This window comes from Seriola aureovittata, chromosome 22 (genome assembly GCF_021018895.1).
Source record: "Seriola aureovittata isolate HTS-2021-v1 ecotype China chromosome 22, ASM2101889v1, whole genome shotgun sequence".
Classification (NCBI taxonomy): Eukaryota; Metazoa; Chordata; class Actinopteri; order Carangiformes; family Carangidae; genus Seriola; species Seriola aureovittata.
The window spans coordinates 21,470,303-21,490,486 of NC_079385.1; the positions used below are offsets into that span (position 1 = coordinate 21,470,303).

General features: G+C 46.5%; 1 protein-coding gene across 8 annotated transcripts in view; it reads left to right on the top strand.

The window, feature by feature from the left end:
- LOC130163455 (filamin-C-like) overlaps positions 1 to 18,828 on the top strand; it is a 49,404-nt gene extending 30,576 nt beyond the window's left edge. For 2 of the 8 annotated variants that reach the window (XM_056367666.1, XM_056367670.1), the window contains 27 exons: positions 178 to 351; positions 1,893 to 2,055; positions 2,147 to 2,307; positions 2,396 to 2,563; positions 2,780 to 2,903; positions 2,974 to 3,130; positions 5,168 to 5,357; positions 5,452 to 5,475; positions 5,719 to 5,966; positions 8,274 to 8,366; positions 9,407 to 9,506; positions 10,277 to 10,417; positions 10,601 to 10,729; positions 10,849 to 11,037; positions 11,364 to 11,525; positions 11,697 to 11,900; positions 12,006 to 12,158; positions 12,453 to 12,575; positions 12,699 to 12,944; positions 14,157 to 14,426; positions 14,552 to 14,689; positions 15,428 to 15,543; positions 16,143 to 16,275; positions 16,682 to 16,858; positions 16,944 to 17,162; positions 17,668 to 17,874; positions 17,964 to 18,828. In XM_056367666.1, the coding sequence (XP_056223641.1) occupies positions 178 to 351; positions 1,893 to 2,055; positions 2,147 to 2,307; positions 2,396 to 2,563; positions 2,780 to 2,903; positions 2,974 to 3,130; positions 5,168 to 5,357; positions 5,452 to 5,475; positions 5,719 to 5,966; positions 8,274 to 8,366; positions 9,407 to 9,506; positions 10,277 to 10,417; positions 10,601 to 10,729; positions 10,849 to 11,037; positions 11,364 to 11,525; positions 11,697 to 11,900; positions 12,006 to 12,158; positions 12,453 to 12,575; positions 12,699 to 12,944; positions 14,157 to 14,426; positions 14,552 to 14,689; positions 15,428 to 15,543; positions 16,143 to 16,275; positions 16,682 to 16,858; positions 16,944 to 17,162; positions 17,668 to 17,874; positions 17,964 to 18,151 (4,397 nt within the window). In that variant the 3' untranslated portion in view covers positions 18,152 to 18,828. The remainder of the gene's footprint in view (positions 1 to 177; positions 352 to 1,892; positions 2,056 to 2,146; positions 2,308 to 2,395; positions 2,564 to 2,779; positions 2,904 to 2,973; positions 3,131 to 5,167; positions 5,358 to 5,451; positions 5,476 to 5,718; positions 5,967 to 8,273; positions 8,367 to 9,406; positions 9,507 to 10,276; positions 10,418 to 10,600; positions 10,730 to 10,848; positions 11,038 to 11,363; positions 11,526 to 11,696; positions 11,901 to 12,005; positions 12,159 to 12,452; positions 12,576 to 12,698; positions 12,945 to 14,156; positions 14,427 to 14,551; positions 14,690 to 15,427; positions 15,544 to 16,142; positions 16,276 to 16,681; positions 16,859 to 16,943; positions 17,163 to 17,667; positions 17,875 to 17,963) is intronic. The other 6 variants (XM_056367667.1, XM_056367671.1, XM_056367669.1 and 3 more) reach the window with 4 other exon arrangements.
- Positions 18,829 to 20,184: the final 1,356 nt, after the last annotated feature.

Here is a 20,184-nt window from a genome sequence, read left to right on the forward strand (position 1 = left end):
TTTGTTTTGGGTGATGCTATGGACACATGAGGTTATTTATGTAGGTCGACAGGTTTAGGACCAGCATGCACCTGGGGGAGCAGGGAACATGATCTCTGTGTGGATGAATAAATCTAAAGTGCAGCAGGTTTGTTTGAATGGTGTATAACCACAGCCATCTTTGTTTCCTCTCCACAGGCATCCTGAGGGAAGTGACCACACACTTCACTGTGGACGCTCGCGCTCACTACAAGAGCGGCGGCGGCCAGATCAAAACCTGCATCTCCAACCCTTCCGGCGCCAACACCGACACTTACATCACCGACAAGGGAGACGGGACGTACAGGGTGGAGTACACGCCGTACGAGGACGGTGAGGACCAGACCTCAGACCACATGGGCCGCTGTGTGTTGGAGCTGAACCCACCACAGTTCATTAGCAGACACGGGGGGGGGGGCTGCTGGTTTATGGATGTTTGTTTTTCCAAAGCAACACATCATAACAGTGAAATTAATGAGCCTGTGGCTTTAATAAAGCCCTCCGAGACGGTAACGAGAGCCAGGCTAACGAGCCGCCTGTGGCTCTGACACTAACGTGCTAACTCAGCTAACATGATAGATACTGTAGAAGTCTGTACTTTAACATTGAAGAGTCAACATGTAAACTAGCAGCATGCACATGGTAACAGACACAAGGTGATTGACAGTGTGTCTGCATGTTAATGATGGAACCAGCTGACTCTAAGATCAGGTAACATGCTGACTTTATATAATAACACAGGGATTATATGATAACAAACCTTATTTAACACTTTTCTTAACAAAGTTACAGAGAACTTTACAGCAAGAAACGAGGAAATAAAAACATCAATTGAAAACAAAAGAAAACAAACATCATAAAACTGAAAATATAAATAAAACACAACAACATATGAAATATTCATAAAAAACTTTCTGATAAATAATGTTTATAGAAGAGTTATGCTTCCTGTCTGATCTCAGCACAGACCTGGTCGCCTTCAGTCACCAGCAGAGTCTATATAAGTGTAAATGTCGGTCTATAACTTGTAAATATAGTGAAGCTCTGACGTGACCTGAACCCAGAGAGTAAAATAAATCCGGCCCAGACTCGGGCCACACGCTCGTATACTCCCGCTTCCTCGGCCTGAATCTGGCTCTTATTCAGCATGATTGTTGTGCACAGTATGGTACAGATGGTACTTCCACATCTGGACCAGTTCTGACACACAGACAGAAAATCTTCCAGCTGTCATCTACACCAGAGGATCACAGCTGGAATCTGCCCAGATGTGGACGTATACGGGCCGGACTCGGGCCGAGCAGCCAGGCAGCATTCACTTTCCTACAAGAGCCTGACAACCAAACAAAATGGTCGCTTCCTGTCAGTCAGAGTTGGATATTAAACCTAGATAGTAATGTTCTTATATTTGTAGTATTCGTAGTATTCGTAGTATTCGTAGTATTCGTAGTAAATGAAGCAGAGCTGAAGACACGAGTGGAGCTGTGACAGACTCTGATGAATGAAGTCCAGTCAGTAGTGACGGGTGAAGCAGAGAGCAGGACGATGGACAGTGTATTAATAGCTGCAGCCTGTCCTCTCTCAGCAGATGCTTTTCCACTGATAGTAATGTGTGACACATCCGAGCCCCACTGCATTGTGGGACAGAAATACTCAGACTGGTATTTAGAGGAAGGTGTGTCGTCTTCTGTCGGTCTGAAACACTGATACAGAAATACATGTGTAGACTGTCATGAGAGGTTGCTGGTTCAACACCCCACAGTACGAAACAGCCAATCAGATTCATTTATTTATCCGTGGGAGGAGCTGAAACTGGTTCAGTCTCCCCAATGATGAACCAGCTCTTACTGTAAAACATCTGTCTCCATCTGCAGGTCTGCACCTGATCGAGGTCTTGTTTGATGAGGTCTCGGTGCCGAAGAGTCCCTTCAGGGTCTCGGTGACCGAGGGTTGTGATCCCAGTCGGGTCCGGGCCTACGGTCCGGGTCTGGAGGAAGGACTGGTCAACAAACCGAACCGCTTCACCGTGGAGACCAGGTGACTTCATCCTGTCACTTCAGAGCTGTCACACAAACCTGAAAGTGTCCAACTAGTCCAGTCCCTCAGAACCTCCCTCCTCTCTCCTCAGGGGTGCTGGGACCGGGGGTCTGGGTCTGGCCATCGAGGGTCCGTCTGAGGCCAAGATGTCCTGTAAGGACAACAAAGACGGCAGCTGCAGCGTGGAGTACATCCCCTTCACTCCTGGAGAGTATGACGTCAACATCACCTTCGGAGGTCTACCTATCCCAGGTAACAGTCTGCCTCAACTAACCCAGGACTCAGACCGAGTCCAGGTCCAGAGACCCGCAGAGTACTGACTCCACTGTCTGTGCTGCAGGAAGCCCATTTCGCGTCCCGGTCCGGGAGCTGGTGGATCCCAGTAAGGTCAGGTGTTCAGGTCCTGGACTGGGAAGTGGAGTCAGAGCTCACGTCCCTCAGACCTTCACCGTAGACAGCAGCAAGGCTGGGGTGGCCCCCCTGGAGGTCCAGCTCTACGGGCCGACAGGTAAGACCACAAGATACCTGTAAGAGTCCTCTTCACCTGTGAGAGTCCTCTCCACCTGTGAGAGTCCTCTTCACCTGTGAGAGTCCTCTCCACCTGTGAGAGTCTTCTTCACCTGTGAGAGTCCTCTTCACCTGTGAGAGTCCTCTTTACCTGTGAGACTCAGCAGGTCTTCAGTGAGTCCACAGACCTTGACCTTGACCTCCTGTGTCTCCTCAGGTGTGGTCGAACCCATCAGCATCACTGACAATGGTGACGGGACTCACACAGTGAATTACACTCCCGCCAACGACGGCCCGTACACGGTGTGTGTGAAGTACGCCGACCAGGAAGTCCCTCGCAGGTCAGTCCTGAACAGATTCCCTTGAGTCCTGGTCCTCCTGGTCCTGGTCTAACCTCTCAAACCGTCTCAGTCCTTTCAAGATCAAGACGTTACCGGCCCACGATGCCAGTAAAGTTCGGGCAAGCGGTCCAGGTCTCAACGCGTCCGGGGTCCCTGCCAGTCTGCCGGTGGAGTTCACCATCGACGCCCGGGACGCAGGGGAGGGACTGCTGACGGTCCAGATCCTGGTGAGTCCCAGATTCCTGTCCTGGCGTAGACTAGATCAGAAAGACCAGATACATGAAGGGTCACACCGAAACCTGCTCTGAATCCAGAACCTGTAGAGTCTCTGTCTTCATCATCTTCCTGTTCAAAACTGTGGACACGAAAAAGTTTCAGAATAAAAGTCCTGGTCCTGTGAGGTTTAGAGAGACTTTTCCTTGTTAACTGAATAAATGATTCTAGAAAACTAAAGTTTAATAATTGAATAATAATTGAAAAAATAAAGCAGTGAGCAGGTGATGAGGACCCAGCTTCAGTACAGATGCTCTGGACTCGGATCCATCACACCGGCGCTCATTACTGTAACTGTCGATCTTCTTTCACTAATAAAACACAGAAGTCTAATGTCATGAGCAGGTCGTTCATAGTTGTAAGATGTGACACTTGTGCGTCGACTTCTGTCAGAACCTTCCTGGTAATTTACAAATAAACAGCTGAAAACTTCAGGGAAATTATGAGGAAAGTTTCAGGGAAAATAAAGAAGCTGTGAAAAGAAAGTGTTTGTAGAATTAAAGTCGCTGCAGATGATAACATAAATGTGGAGGCGTAGACCTGACGTTACTCTGCAGCAGACAGGTGGGGGTGTTCGACCTGCTGTCCTCCAGGTGATCAATAAAGTTTCGATTGAACGGAGGTGAAGCTGTTGACCTGAATGTGATCTCAGTCTGTAGACCAGCTCTCTCCCACTCTCTTCTTGCTCTTGTCTGAACTGTGTCTGTGTTACTGACTCTTTTAACCCCCCCACACTCTCCATGTGACGTCCTGCTGGGCCGGCGGGGTCGGGGGCCGGGGCCGGGGGCCGCTGCAGGGTCCGGACGGGTGCGGGAGAGAGGCCTCTGTGTTTGTGGAGGACTGGGGCAGGAGGGTGTGGGAGACTCATATAGTAAAGAAAACCATCCCCTTCAGTATTGTGAAGAGAGGCTGTGTAAGGCCTGCACTCTTTCACCCCCCACCCCCCTCACCTCGTCTCATGTCCCCCACTCACCCCCCCGTACCCCTCCCTCCTCCCTGCTCCTTCTTTATGTAAACCGGCGACCCAACATGGCGTCAGTCTGTGAACTCGTTAATAAAGATGATTGTTAATGATGTAATTAAAACACTTTAAAGTAGATTTTAAGAACATTATTAAAGGATTAAGTATTAGATCATAATATATAAATACACATATATAATATATTATACATCAAGGTGTTTAATAAATAACAGTTTAAAGGCTTTTTAAAGGGGAAAAGAAAACCCTTTAAAAACATCTTATATTAAACAACATATTCCTTTATAAAGCTCTTTGAGGTGAAACAGCTCAGTTTATAAATCAGTCATTTTAAATTCCAAATGAAGAAACTATTTTGTACATTTATGCAGATGGATCCTCATTAACTCAGACAGGAAGTCCTAACATTAAAATGCAATTTACCCAAATCTGAACAAACCTTTTTAACAGCTGAATATTCAATAAGAATCAATCATTAATTAATTAATTTTAAATTAGTTCCAGTGTTGAACCCCCCCACCCCCCCCACCCTGTGTGGTCTCCATGTGGACTGACCTCCATCCAGTTTGTGTGATGATGTGCTTTTCAGTTCTCCACTAACCGGAGCCTCCACCTCCACCTGCTCTGCTGCATTCAGTAGAATTAGCTCCTGTGTGATGTCATCATGTGAGTGAGTGAACACCACTGGTCTCAAACCAGCAGCCGCCCAGTCCAGAGTCCTGCAGGACCGTCAGGACCTGGTGCTCTGACCTGGATGAGGTCCGGCCGGTTGACCTCATGCATTCTATGTTTTAGTTTAAAACTGTTAATGAGGACATCCTCAGGCTTCAGTCTGGTCCTGGTCCTGGTGTCCTGTAAACCTGACCCAGCTGATTCAGTTCTGGGGGGGCGGGCCCTAAACAACATGGCCCCTGGTAGGAGACCACTGATGGACAGCGCCTCACATCTGTTGCACCTTCACCGTGTTCACACCAACACAAACACTCCATTGACTTCCTGTCCGTGTCTCCAGGATCCGGAGGGAAAACCCAAGAAGGCGAACATCCGGGACAACAGAGACGGGACGTACACAGTGTCCTACGTCCCCGACATGACGGGACGCTACACCATCACCATCAAGTACGGAGGGGACGAGATCCCCTACTCGCCCTACAGAATCCACGCCCTGCCCTCCGGGGACGCCAGCAAGTGTCTGGTCACAGGTCAGACTCCGCCCACCACTGCTTCGTCAGCCAATCAGATTTCACCACCTGAAGCTGTCACAGCATCACTGACTCTGTTGTTGTTTCCTTACAGTGTCGATCGGAGGACACGGACTGGGTGAGTTGTAGTTAATTCTCTTCTTCTTCTGTCCTCGACCTGAACACACTTCCTGTTTGTGCTGAAGAAGCTGCTGGTCTTCGTAGTTTTTGAAGCTGTTGGAAAAATACAAGAGTAGATAAAAAGGCAAATAAAATATCTGACAGATCAGCGGTAATTCAACGGGCTTTTATTTTGTAAGGCTGTAAATAAAATCCGTTACAGCCCTTCACAATAAAGGTGTGAAACTGGTTCGTCTCGTAGGATCAGGTATCGGCCCGACCATCCAGATTGGCGAGGAGACGGTCATCACCGTGGACGCAAAGGCTGCTGGGAAAGGTAAAGTGACCTGTAAGGTGTCGACCCCTGACGGAGCGGAGCTGGACGTGGACGTGGTGGAGAACGCCGACGGGACCTTCGATATTTACTACACAGCGCCCGAGCCCGGGAAATACGTCATCACCATCCGGTTCGGAGGGGAACACATTCCCAACAGCCCCTTCCACGTGGTGGTGAGTCCAAGACCTGCAGAGTCCAGACCTACAGAGACCAGACCAGTAGAGACCAGACCAGTAGAGACCAGACCAGTAGAGACCAGACCAGTAGAGACCAGGCCTAAAGAGACCAGACCTGTAGAGACCATACCTACAGAGACCAGACCAGTAGAGACCAGACCTGTAGAGACCAGACCAGTAGAGACCAGGCCTAAAGAGACCAGACCTGTAGAGACCAGACCTACAGAGACCAGACCAGTAGAGACCAGACCTACAGAGACCAGACCAGTAGAGACCAGACCTACAGAGACCAGACCAGTAGAGACCAGACCTGCAGAGACCAGACCTACAGAGACCAGACCAGTAGAGACCAGACCAGTAGAGACCAGGCCTAAAGAGACCAGACCTGTAGAGTCCAGACCTGCAGAGACCAGACCTGCAGAGACCAGACCAGTAGAGACCAGGCCTACAGAGACCATACCTACAGAGACCAGACCAGTAGAGACCAGACCTGTAGAGACCAGACCTACAGAGACCAGACCAGTAGAGACCAGACCTACAGAGTCCAGACCTACAGAGACCAGACCTACAGAGACCAGACCAGTAGAGACCAGACCAGTAGAGACCAGGCATAAAGAGACCAGACCTGTAGAGTCCAGACCTGCAGAGACCAGACCTGTAGAGACCAGACCTACAGAGACCAGACCAGTAGAGACCAGGCCTAAACAGACCAGACCTTTAGAGACCAGACCTGTAGAGACCAGGCCTGTAGAGACCAGGCCTACCGAGACCAGACCTGTAGAGACCAGGCCTACCGAGACCAGACCTGTAGAGACCAGGCCTGCAGAGACCAGACCTGTAGAGACCAGGCCTGCAGAGACCAGACCTGCAGAGACCAGAACCAGTAGAGACCAGATCTGTAAAGTCCAGACCTGTAGAGACCAGACCTGTAGAGACCAGACCTACAGAGACCAGACCTGCAGAGACAAGACCTACAGAGACAAGACCTGTAGAGACCAGAACCAGTAGAGACCAGATCTGTAAAGTCCAGACCTGTAGAGACCAGGCCTGTAGAGACCAGACCTGCAGAGACCAGACCTACAGAGACCAGACCTGCAGAGACCAGACCAGTAGAGTCCAGACCTGCAGAGACCAGACCTGTAGAGACCAGACCTGCAGAGAACAGACCTACAGAGTCCAGACCAGTAGAGACCAGACCTGCAGAGACCAGACCAGTAGAGACCAAGCCTGCAGAGACCAGACCTGTAGAGACCAGATCTGTAAAGTCCAGACCTGTAGAGACCAGACCTGTAGAGTCCAGACCTATAGAGACCAGATCTGTAAAGTCCAGACCTGTAGAGACCAGACCTGTAGAGTCCAGACCTGTAGAGTCCAGACCTATAGAGAACAGATCTGTAGAGTCCAGACCTGTAGAGTCCAGCACAGAAGCCAGTGGTTCCCAGACAGGAAGTCTTTACTTCTTCAGTCTCTGGAGGTTTATATAAACCAGAGACATGAGGGTGACGACAGAGGGGCTGATGGGAAAACCAGGTCATGAGTCAGTCAGTCTGGGAACCACTGGATCATTAGATGAATATTGTAATAACAGATTTACAGCAGATGTTGTATTTTATAACTGAACATTGTTTTAGCATCACTTCCATGTTTACCAGTGGAGTCTGTGAAACAATCTTTAATTTCCCCTAAACACACTAAAGACCTGACACTGGAAATCTGCCTTCATTTAACCTTTATTAACGATGTGATTAAGGTATTTAGAATCAGTCTGCTCAGTTTAATGGGCAAAAACTCTTTTCCCTTAATTTAAGAATCTCTTCCAGGCTGTTTAAGACAATCCTGTAACTGTGGAGAGAATCCACTTAAACCTTCTGAATAAACCTGAATTTACAGATTCATTTAAGAACTGCTTGTAATGTTGTTTTCACATTAAACAGATGTTTTACCCATAAGTCTGTGCAGGAAACCAGAAATACCAGAGTTACTGAGTAATAACCTCGTTAATTATCAGCTGATTGAGCCCTGACATGAACTTTAATAACCTTTAGCTCATCATTAATGGATCAGTCTAATTGAGGGACGTCATGGACAGTGTCTTTAAGGGGTTTCATTTTGGTCTTTTCAAATTAAAGGTCTCCTTCAGTGTGGTGCGTTCACTGTCACGTTCACAGAGCTCAGAAACACAGATGTTGTTTCTTCTGGCAAACGTGGAGGCTGTAGAGTTGTGTTGTGCATGTTGTGTGTTGTTGTGTGTTTTTGTGTGTGTGTGTGTGTGTGTTTCTGACCGTTGCACTTGTTCCCCGTCAGGCGAGTGACACCGTCCCAATAATAGAGGAGCCATGTGACAAGCTTCAGTTACAGCAGCCCTACTCTCCCTATGTGGGCTTCTCCCCTCCATGGGTATTAAACTGTACACACTATATTTATATGTGACACTCTTCATATAAACTGACTTCAGGTCAGCTCTGTATATAAACTGACCTCAGATCAGCTCTTCATATAAACTGACCTCAGATCAGCTCTTCATATAAACTGACCTCACATCAGCTCATCATATAAACTGACTTCAGATCAGCTCTTCATATAAACTGACTTCAGGTCAGCTCTGTATATAAACTGACCTCACATCAGCTCTTCATATAAACTGACTTCAGATCAGCTCTTCATATAAACTGACCTCAGATCAGCTCTTCATATAAACTGACTTCAGGTCAGCTCTGTATATAAACTGACTTCAGGTCAGCTCTGTATATAAACTGACCTCAGATCAGCTCTTCATATAAACTGACTTCAGGTCAGCTCTGTATATAAACTGACCTCAGATCAGCTCTTCATATAAACTGACTTCAGGTCAGCTCTGTATATAAACTGACCTCACATCAGCTCTTCATATAAACTGACTTCAGATCAGCTCTTCATATAAACTGACCTCACATCAGCTCTTCATATAAACTGACTTCAGATCAGCTCTTCATATAAACTGACTTCAGGTCAGCTCTGTATATAAACTGACCTCAGATCAGCTCTTCATATAAACTTACCTCACATCAGCTCTTCATATAAACTGACTTCAGATCAGCTCTTCATATAAACTGACTTCAGGTCAGCTCTGTATATAAACTGACCTCACATCAGCTCTTCATATAAACTGACTTCAGATCAGCTCTTCATATAAACTGACCTCAGATCAGCTCTCAGTCTCTGTCGTGTCACTGGAGCTTCAGTCAATATTAACCCACATTCACTCATAGATTTCTAACAACATGGAGCTGCATGTTTTATCTGCACGATCATCGGCATGCTGCTGCTGCTGCTGGGAGGTGGTGGTGGGGGGGGGGTTCTTCTACCTGATAACTAACAGATTTCATACAGAGTCATCAGCTGCACAAATTTCCCTTAATGTTACTAACACCCCCCCCCTCCTCTGGCTCTGGTTTTAGGCGACCAATGATCCCATCAGCCCCGTGGATGGGATAGAGCCGATGCTCCGCCCCTTCAGTCTGGTCATTCCCTTCACCGTGCAGAAAGGAGAGATCACAGGTAAGATGCTGTTACACTGATTTTATTATTTTACATCAGATCTCAGCTGCTACACATGAACACAGAACTACACATCTCATTTATAACGATCAATAACGTGTGTAACGTGTGTAAGTGTCAGTATGGACTCCTGTGTTTCAAAGAGTTAAATGTGCTGCAGAGGAAATGACATCATCAGTATTCTTGATCTTTCTGTTTAAACTGTATGAGTGGTTCAGATTTGATCTCAGATCACACATTTGTCCGGAGGAGTTGTACAGTCTGTGCAGCACATGATTCTCTGTATCCTGGGAGAGAAAATCCATTTCATGGTAGAAACCAATTTTACTTTCTTTACTTATCAGAAACCCAGTGCTGTGGGGAACTTACACAAGTATATATACTATAGAATATATAATAATACTGAGTTCCTGATTCAGGGAGTTTAAATGTTAAATGTTATTGTCAGTGAATCTCATGAGCAGATCAAACCACCAGCGTCAGTTTGTCTCTCAGTTTCCTAACAGGATATATCAAGCTCATAATACTTGTTATTAGTAGCATACATTCATTGTTGGACTGGGTCTGCACAAGGGATTTAATGACAATAAGAAAAATATAGAAAATCACTGGACTTAAAGTTTGAAAAAACAGGAACTAATAACATACTTTCAAATTATTTTATTTTCAAATCTCTTTGAATGTAAGAATTTACCATCAAAGCCACAGTGGCGATAAACAGTAGCGACCATGATAAGTTAAAGAACTGCTGTGGGTGACTCGTTATCCAGGTGAAGTGCGGATGCCATCTGGTCGAACCGCCTGTCCTCACATCACCGACAACAAGGACGGCACGGTCACTGTGAAATACTCCCCGACTGAACGAGGTCTGCACGAGATGGACATCAAATATGACGGAAACCACATCCCAGGTGAAACCTCCAGAATATATTTACTCAGTATCTTTCCTGCTGATCTGAGGTCTGTGTCTCAGGCAAAGAGCAGAGTGTCATCAGCAAAAGCTTCAGGATCCATCAGACTCTGGATTTATGTTTTAACTTTAATACAATCATGAAACATCATCAGTAATGCACAGTTTGTTTTCTGTGTTTCAGGAAGTCCTCTTCAGTTCTACGTTGATGCCATCAACAGTGGTCATGTGACGGCGTACGGTCCCGGTCTGAGCCACGGCACCGTGAACAGACCGGCCACCTTCACTATCGTCACTAAAGACGCTGGAGAAGGTAGAAATAACGTGAAAAATCTGCAGGAAGTTTCATTGACAGTAGACCAGAGAGTGTTGACTGGTGGAAATGCGTCTTATACTGAATGAAGTCTCTTATGATGGGCCGGTCCTCATCAGTTTGTCTCTGTGCAGGTGGTCTCTCTCTGGCTGTCGAGGGTCCGTCTAAAGCAGAGATCAGCTGTAAAGACAACAAAGACGGGACCTGTACCGTGTCCTACCTGCCCACCGCACCTGGAGACTACAACATCATCGTCAAGTTTGATGACAAACACATCCCTGGCAGTCCCTTCACCGCCAAGATCACCGGTAACACAGCTTTAAAGATTTAAGATTTTTCTTGACACACAAAAAATCATGTGACCGGTTGAGCTGTGTCTGACTCTGTGACCGAAGGATTTCAGTATCTCCACTTTATCCCTGTGTGAGTTTTATTGTGGAGTTCCTCAGGGTTCAGTTGTAAGAACACTTATTTTCTTCACAGTGCTGCACACAGTGATATTATATTTAGGTAAAGCACTGATTTCACTTTACGCAGACGACACTCTGTTTTATCTTCAAGTCCCAACAGTCCAAACCAACCCGTCCTTTTAAAGCAACTGCAGCATGTTCATGTTGTTGTGTTTGACCTGCAGGTGACGACTCCATGAGGACGTCTCAGCTCAATGTTGGCACGGCAACAGATGTTTCCTTGAAGATCACAGAGACAGACCTGAGCAGTCTGACGGCAACCATCAGAGCGCCATCTGGAAATGAGGAGCCATGTCTGCTGAAGAGACTTCCCAACAGACACATCGGTCAGTTTCTGCTGTTCACAGATCAGTTCAGTCCAGGAGCTCAAGCTAACATTGAGCTAACGCTAAGTAGATAACTTGTGGTAGTTATCCAAGAGGCATCCAATATTTTGTAGCCTAACATAAACAACCAGTGATGACTACCTGCAACTGAAGTTTTCGTCCCACCTGCAGGTATCTCGTTCACGCCGAAGGAAGTGGGTGAACACGTGGTGAGTGTGAAGAAGAACGGGAAACATGTGACCAACAGTCCGTTTAAGATCATGGTGGGTCAGTCGGAGATCGGAGACGCCAGTAAGGTGAAGGTCTACGGTCAGGGGCTGGTGGAGGGACACACTTTCGAGGTGGCTGAGTTCATCGTCGACACCAGGAACGCAGGTAAGATTTAAAGTTGTTAAAGTTCATGTCAGCTGAGAGGAAACTCCTCTGTCAGTTTCCTGACAAACGTTGTGATGAATTTTCCTCACCGTCTGGTTCTCTCAGGTTATGGAGGTTTGGGTCTGTCCATCGAGGGTCCCAGTAAAGTGGACATCAACTGTGAGGACGTTGAGGACGGCACCTGTAAAGTCACCTACTGTCCCACTGAACCTGGAAACTACATCATCAACATCAAGTTCGCAGACCAACACGTACCAGGTACGAGCCCGACCGATGAGCGTCTACACAGGAAACGTACCTGTGCGTTAAAGTGTGAAGGACTTTTATCACCTTCATTTCACCAGTTTCTGTTCAAAGAATAATCCAGATTTTAGTTTTAATTTGTTTATATGAAAACAGAAAAAGTAATGTCTGTCTAACTCACTGTGCTGCAGGTTTCAGGTCTGGTTGGTGTGTTCAGGATCTTTACATTTGTGTTAAATGTTTCATGTCTTTACTTCATCAGCTGAGAGACAGATTTCATCTTTAAGTTAAACTTGTCTCGTCCAACAGGAAGTCCATTCACAGTGAAGGTGTTCGGCGAGGGCCGGATGAAGGAGAGCATCACCAGGAAACGTCAGGCGCCGTCCATCGCCACCGTGGGCAGCACCTGTGACCTCAACCTCAAAATACCAGGTGAGCTGTGACATCACTGTCCCCTCTGCCTGTCTGCACCTGTCCTCCCTGCTTCCTCCTCTTCACCTCCTTCTCTTTGTCCCTCGTTTCCTCCTTCCTCCCCGCATCTCCTGCTGGTTTCAGGGAACTGGTTTCAGATGGTCTCGGCTCAGGAGCGTCTGACTCGGACGTTCACTCGCAGCAGCCACACCTACACCCGGACCGAGAGGACAGAGATCAGTAAGACTCGAGCCGGGGAGACGAAGAGGGAGGTGCGTGTGGAGGAGAGCACGCAGGTGGGAGGAGACCCCTTCAGAGACGTGTTTGGAGACTTCCTGGGCCGAGAGAGTCTGAGCGGGTTCAGCGGCAGCCGACCGCCTCTGCAGGACGGTGTGTGTGTGTGTGTGTGTGTGGACGAGTGTGTGTGGAGTTTCTAACCTTTTAAACTCTGAGGATGTTTAATCAGGTTTTCAGTGTCTGTACATGTGTGTGAAAGTCATCACTGTAACAGCTAACGTCCTGCTGCATGTGACTGCATTCTAACAGAAACCTACCCATGATGCATCACTCTAATGGCTGGATTCTTTTTTTTTTTAAGTATATTTTTTGGACTTTTTATGCCTTTATTGGATAGCACAGTGGAGAGAGACAGGAAATGGGAATGACATGCAGTAAAGGGCCGTCTGATGCGGGATTCGAACCGGGGCCGACGGCAGCGAGGACTGTAGTCTCTACATGTGGGGCGCCGGCTCAACCCACTGCGCCACTCGACGCCCCAATAACTGGTTTCTTTAAAGCTGTATTTTCACGCTGACTGTGATTGTAACTGCTCATTTCGTCTCCACCTTCTCTTCACTTTGTCTTAATAAAATCATAATCTGATGTGTCGTCGCTTTGAGGTGACAAACAAACACGAACAAACATTATATCGTCATCATGATGCTGTGGTTTGGTTCACTTTCTGAGTTCTGAATGGGCTGAGTCTGGGCCAAACATGGGCCAAACATGGGCCAGAGCTGGCACACATTCAGTCTTCAGATACTGGTTTTGTGTCGACATCTGTTTCCACATCAGTTTATGTTTCCTCTAACTTTATCTGCCTAAGCTTTAACCAGTTTCAGGTTCACCGTAAACCAACCTAGACCCCAGTCATGGTGCAGGAAACAGAAACCAGATCTGAATCTGACTCTGTGCATTCATTTAATTTAATGCTTTAATGCTTAATTCTTCAAATTTAGATTCAGATATAAATTGTGAGAAGTCTGAAACTGTGGTCGGATCGTACAGAGACTCTAAACACCTGACAGTTTGTAGTGAACATGAGATATTGAATATGTCCCATATGTCCACTGTAGACCAGGGACCTTAGTACAGACCACAAAGACTTAACTGAGATCACCATGACAACAGCTCTGTGACTGATTGGGTCCTGACTTGCACTTGAAAAGTGAGGTTGAGTGTGTATTAATGAGATATTAACCAGTGTGCGATCCATTACGTCTTCGTGCATGTTCTGCAGACATCCACACTCTTTAGACCACAAACCATCTGATCCACGTCCCTCTCTCTCTTTGTCTTCCTCCTCCCCTCCCTCCCTGTCAGGTGAGGCAGGTAACCAGGAGATGACAGCTCAGGTGACGAGTCCTGGGGGAAAGACGGAGGACGCAGAGATCATTAAAGGAGAGGATAGCACCTACAGTGTCCGCTTCATCCCTCAGGAGATGGGACCTCACACCGTTAACGTTAAATACCGGGGCCAACACGTGCCCGGGAGCCCCTTCCAGTTCACTGTGGGGCCCCTGGGAGAGGGAGGCGCCCACAAGGTCCGAGCAGGAGGAACTGGACTGGACCGAGGAGTGGCAGGGATCCCAGGTGCGCTCGACTCACTCACTTTACTTCCATTATATGTGGGTAGTTTAGACTGTCCCAACATGATTTTATTCTTTTATATGTGACAAAACATAAAAGATAAAAGTGAAATGTGTGATGTGTCTCAGCCGAGTTCAGTATCTGGACCAGAGAGGCCGGAGCTGGGGGTCTTTCCATCGCTGTGGAGGGACCCAGCAAAGCCGAGATCACCTTTGAGGACAGGAAGGACGGATCCTGTGGAGTCGCCTACGTGGTTCAGGAGCCTGGTGAGACTGTAACACAGACTCTAGATCAGGGTTCTGACTAAGACCCAGGACTACAGTGGCCACAAGGCTCAGTTACAGGTCCACTACAGTTTTATATTCATGTCATCGCTGAGAGTCGCCCCATAAACACAACAGTAATGTTCGTCACTAAGCAGACAACGCTCCGCTCTGTACAGCAGAGACTCAAACAACCAAACAAATAATCAAAGAGGTAAACAACACAATCATATGTTAGTGGCAGGATTTCACCTTTTACTCACCACGGTCACATTGAATGAATGAAATGTTACCACAGATAATAACAATAACAGCCAAAACCACAAAAAGTAAAACGGAACAAAGTGATATCACGGTGAAATCACCTGCACTGTTAATTTAGAAGACAAAAGAAAAGTAGATTTTACATAATGAATAATAAACTTTATTTGTATTGTTCTTTTCTTAACAATCATACCAAGCACAACATTTACAAAGCAAATAATAAAACAGTGAATTGTAGCAAATGCAAGTAAAAATGAGAGAAAATTAAATCAAAAGTAAATGAAAACACATAAAATCTAATCCAGTCTGAGGGAAAACACAGGTATGAAACCAGTCATATATTTTACCTTCACGTCAGCAGTAACAAATAAAACATATCCAATGATGAAAAATCATGACTGGACGATATTCTTCATTCTCCACTGACATTAACATGATGCTGATATAATAAGTTGGTATATTCTGTCTTCTCTGCAGGTGATTATGAGGTTTCTATTAAATTCAATGATGAACACATCCCAGACTCTCCCTTCATCGTCCCCATCGCCACGCTGTCTGACGACGCCCGCCGCCTCACCATCACCAGCCTGCAGGTGAGAGGACGTCATCATTAGATCAGATGAGACAGCTGAGTCCCTCCATATTAAACCCTCTGATGGCTCATCTGCTAAATTAACGAGCGACATTTAGATTTTCTATGAATAGATTTATTATTAGTGTCTGACTGACATGAGTGTATTTCTGTGATCATGTGTGTAAATGTATCTCCTGTTATATCTGTATATTTGACCTCTGACCTTTGTGGTGAACATTTAAAGCCTTAATATGTCTCCTCATGCACATTTACACAAACACAAACTTTTATTCAGGGAAAGTCGATGTGCTTTAATTAAAAAGATAGAAAGAAGAAAATATTTATTGCTGCTGCAGTAACACCATTACTTGTGTTTACAGGCTGATTCACTGTTAGCAGTAAACTCTTAGAGTTTCATGAGATGGAAGGACTGACTTCACCACCAAGCTACATTAATAAACAAACCAGTAATTACTGCTAACTTTGATTAACCCTCAATCAAATCCCTGTTTTATACTGAGGTCTGAAGAAAACCTCAGACACTGTTTATATTAAGCTATACGTTCATTCACAGCAGAGCATAAAGCTAACAGATGAATCCCCTTTGCTCTTCATAAGGAGATGGGTCTGAAAGTGGGGCAGGAGGCTTCCTTTGCTGTGCAGCTGAACGGAGCCAGAGGGCTGATCGATGCCAAGATCCACACACCATCAGGAGCCATAGAGGAGTGTTACATCACTGAGATGGACAGTGGTAAGACCCAAAAGTCACTGAGTCTTCAAACTGTCCAGTGGAAGGATCTGATGAGTCCCACGAGGCTTGAGTCTAGATCCACTGCTTCTTTGTTTTTACCTGGATGTGTCTTTATCCGCCATGCAGATGACACCCAGCTCTATACAGCTGTTGATCCTGATGATCTGATCCCTCTGACCATCTTCACTGCAGTGAAAACTGAAACTCTGACATCTATTGGTCAGAATTCCCTTGAACAGAATCAGGACCAAACAGATTCTACAGTGCATAACTTATACGGCAGAAACTATGTCACACTGCAGCAAAAAGATTTGAGCATTTCTGTTGGTACAGAGCTGATGATGGAAATCCATCTGAAACTCTAAACTCAGTTTGAGTCTCATTAACTCTTCTTCTGTTTCTACAGATCAACACGCCATCAGGTTCATCCCGAGGGAAAACGGCGTCCACTCTATTGATGTTCGTTTCAACGGCAGCCACGTCCCAGGCAGCCCCTTCAAGATTCGAGTGGGAGAACCAGGACAGGTCGGAGATCCCGGCATGGTGTCTGCCTTCGGACCGGGACTGGAGGGAGGAACCACAGGTACACACCAATAATATACACCTTCATTTTAAAGTCTTGAATCATCCAGTGAAGAAGGTGTAACGGGTGTCATCTCCTCCTGCAGGTGTGGCCTCAGAGTTTATCGTGAACACCTGTAACGCCGGCTCCGGAGCTCTGTCCGTCACCATCGATGGACCGTCCAAAGTGAAGATGGACTGTCAGGAATGTCCTGAGGGCTACAAGGTCTCCTACACACCCATGGCTCCTGGAAGCTACCTGATCTCCATCAAGTACGGGGGACCCCAGCACATCGTAGGAAGCCCCTTCAAGGCCAAAGTCTCAGGTGAGTCAGTGGACCATCAGCACCACTCTGACAGACTGGAGGTTCTGCACAAACCTACAACTGGGACGTGAACCCAGCCTGTAACCCTGTGATTAAGACACAGGTCACATAAACCTGGACCGGGACTGACCCCGAGGCTGTATTTTTACTTTATTTAACACTGAAGACCAAAAAAGTTGCATTCTATAATAAATAGATCCAAATCAGTTGGACTGGACCAGAATCAATAACTACAAGAACCTAGAAGATGCCTAAAGTCTCCTTCAGGCTCAAAGACCACATGATCTTCCAAAGACCTCTAGAACCTCCTCTAAGACCAAACCACCTTTTGGACCCAGAGAACCTTCTAACTGACCCCAAGAACCACATAGAGGAACTACAGAATCTCCTTTAGGTTCTCCAGATACTGTGCAGACCAGCACCAGATGGAAGTGAACTGGACTCGTGTGTTGTTGCTGTGAACTTCATTTCCACTGATCTCATGTGTCTTTAAATGTCTCTGCAGGACCTCGTCTCTCCGGGGGACACAGTCTCCACGAGACGTCGTCTGTTCTCGTGGAAACTGTCACCAAGTCGTCCATGATGGGCGGGGCCTTCGGCTCTTTACCCAAGTTCTCCTCAGACGCCAGTAAAGTGATCTCCAGAGGCGCCGGCCTGTCGAAGGCCTTCGTGGGTCAGAAGAACACGTTCACCGTCGACTGCAGCAAAGCAGGTGAGGACAGGAAGTGAACACACGAGACGTGAAGGAGATGAAAGCTGAGGTTCTCACTGTGGTCTGTTTCTCTGTCCTCGGCTCTGCAGGCACCAACATGCTGATGGTGGGGGTCCACGGCCCCAAGACGCCCTGTGAGGAAGTGTACGTCAAACACATGGGCAACAGGATGTACAACATCACCTACACCGTCAAAGAGCAGGGCAGCTACATCCTCATCGTCAAGTGGGGGGACGAGAACGTCCCCGGCAGTCCCTTCCACGTCACCGTCCCTTGAACCTGAACTCTTGGTCTTCATGTCCGCCCCCCCTCTGCAGCCTCCCTCCCTCCACCATGCACTGAAGACTGTTCACTCGTGTTCCTGCCACTCTTTCATTCTTTGTGCCAAAGTTTCATTTCTACCTGCGTCCTGTGTCTCTGCAGCAGCTTCATGTTAACCATCTTTACATCAGCAGCTTAACGAACCAGCTGCTAATTAGTTTGAATTCATCTCAGTGTGACCAGTGGCCTGATGCTCAGATAGAAGGTGTGGACAGGTGAGTGTGTTGATGGTAAACAGTGTGTCAGGTAAACCTCACCTGTTCTCACCTGTTCTCAGATTCATGTTAGTGACAATCAGCCTCTGATGAGTGGAAGCTCTCAGCAGGTTCGTCAGCTGTTTCCTGTTTCCTGTTTGAAGCTGCAGTGATCAGGATCAGGACAAACTGTGACTTTCATTTATTTATTCTCCGAGCTTTTGTTTCCTCTTTTGTTTTCTTTGACAGAAAAAGGTCTTATTGTAGAGGAGAGGAGGTGAAGAGGAGCTTCTGTTTTTTTTTACCACAGGGAGGAGGTGCAGAGAGGAGTCCGTTTATTTGTGATGAAGCAGGTGATGTTCCACAGTATTACAGAGTGACATTTTATAGTGTTTTATATGTATCAGTGGATGAATGAAATAAATGTTTGATATGTTCAGATTGTGCAGGCATAATTAAAGTTCATCTGCTGATGTCACAGGAGGCGGAGTCTCAGACACAGACCGTGACATGATCACATCAATGAAAACATGTCAGAGTCGTCATGTTGTGTTTCCTCTCGTCACCATGGTTACCAGGTGAACTGAACCAGGTGATCTGAGGAGGTTTAATTCTTAGATGTCTCTGATCCTTCAGGTTCAACATCAACCACATCTTCTATTTAAACTCTGTTTGGTCAGACGTGTTGGTGAGTCTGAGTCGGTTAAAGGTTCATCTAAACAACAGCAACAACAACAACAACAGGCTCCGGTTTGGACTTTAACTAAAATAAACTCCGGTCAAAGAGAAGTAAGTAAAAGTCAAAGTTCACAACACGTCACAGATTTAATAGAATTTGCAGAAAATTTAAAAAAATTATTAAATCTAATAAAATTCTGTTGTAACATAAAGAGAATAATGTGACACAATAAGTAGATGTAAAGATAACTGACAAAACAAACCTGTGACACATGAAACTAAAACTGAGCTTTTATTTTGAAAGGAGGGAAGATCACACAATGAATCAATAATCTTAAAAAAGTCAAAAACAAATCACTGCTGTTGTGTCCACCTGTAACAGTAAAGTACAATAAAAAAGTAATGAATAGAAATAGAAACAGAAGAACATGAACTGAAGCAGGACAAGAAAGACAAAGACAATAAAACACCGTGTTACTGACCGGATGTCAACCCTGATGTGAGTGAGTTCACAGTGAGATGCAGCAGCGAACCAGCAGGTGGCAGCAGATACTCGTCACACTGAGGCTCAGCTGCTGAATGTTCACCGCGCTTTTATTGTGAAAATATGTTTACTGTTGCATGTAAATATTCAAAATAAGATTCAGATTCTGACAGAAGAAGAAGAGACAAGGTTTAATCTGCAGGGTGAAGATGAAGAGGATCCTCTCCTCCTCTCCTCCTCCTCTCCTCTTTTTCTCCTCCTCTCCTCTTCCTCTCCTCCTCCTCCTCCTCTCCTCCTCCCCCTCCTCCTCTCCTCTTCCTCTTCCTCTCCTCTTCCTCCTCTCCTCTTCCTCCTCCTCCTCCTCTCCTCCTCCTCTCCTCCTCCTCCTCTACTCTTCCTCCTCCACCTCCCCCTCTCCTCCTCCTCTCCTCCTCTTCCTCTCCTCCTCCTCCTCTCCCCTTCCTCTTCCTCTCCTCCACCTCCTCTTCAACTACATGAGGAATTGTTGCTTTGTGTTTCAAAGACGTGTGATGAAGATGATGATGAAGCTGAGTGTTGCCCCCCCCCCCCGCAGCATTAGTGAGGGTATTATTAGTCTGAATGGACAGCTGTAATTAATGCCTCTGAGGGAGG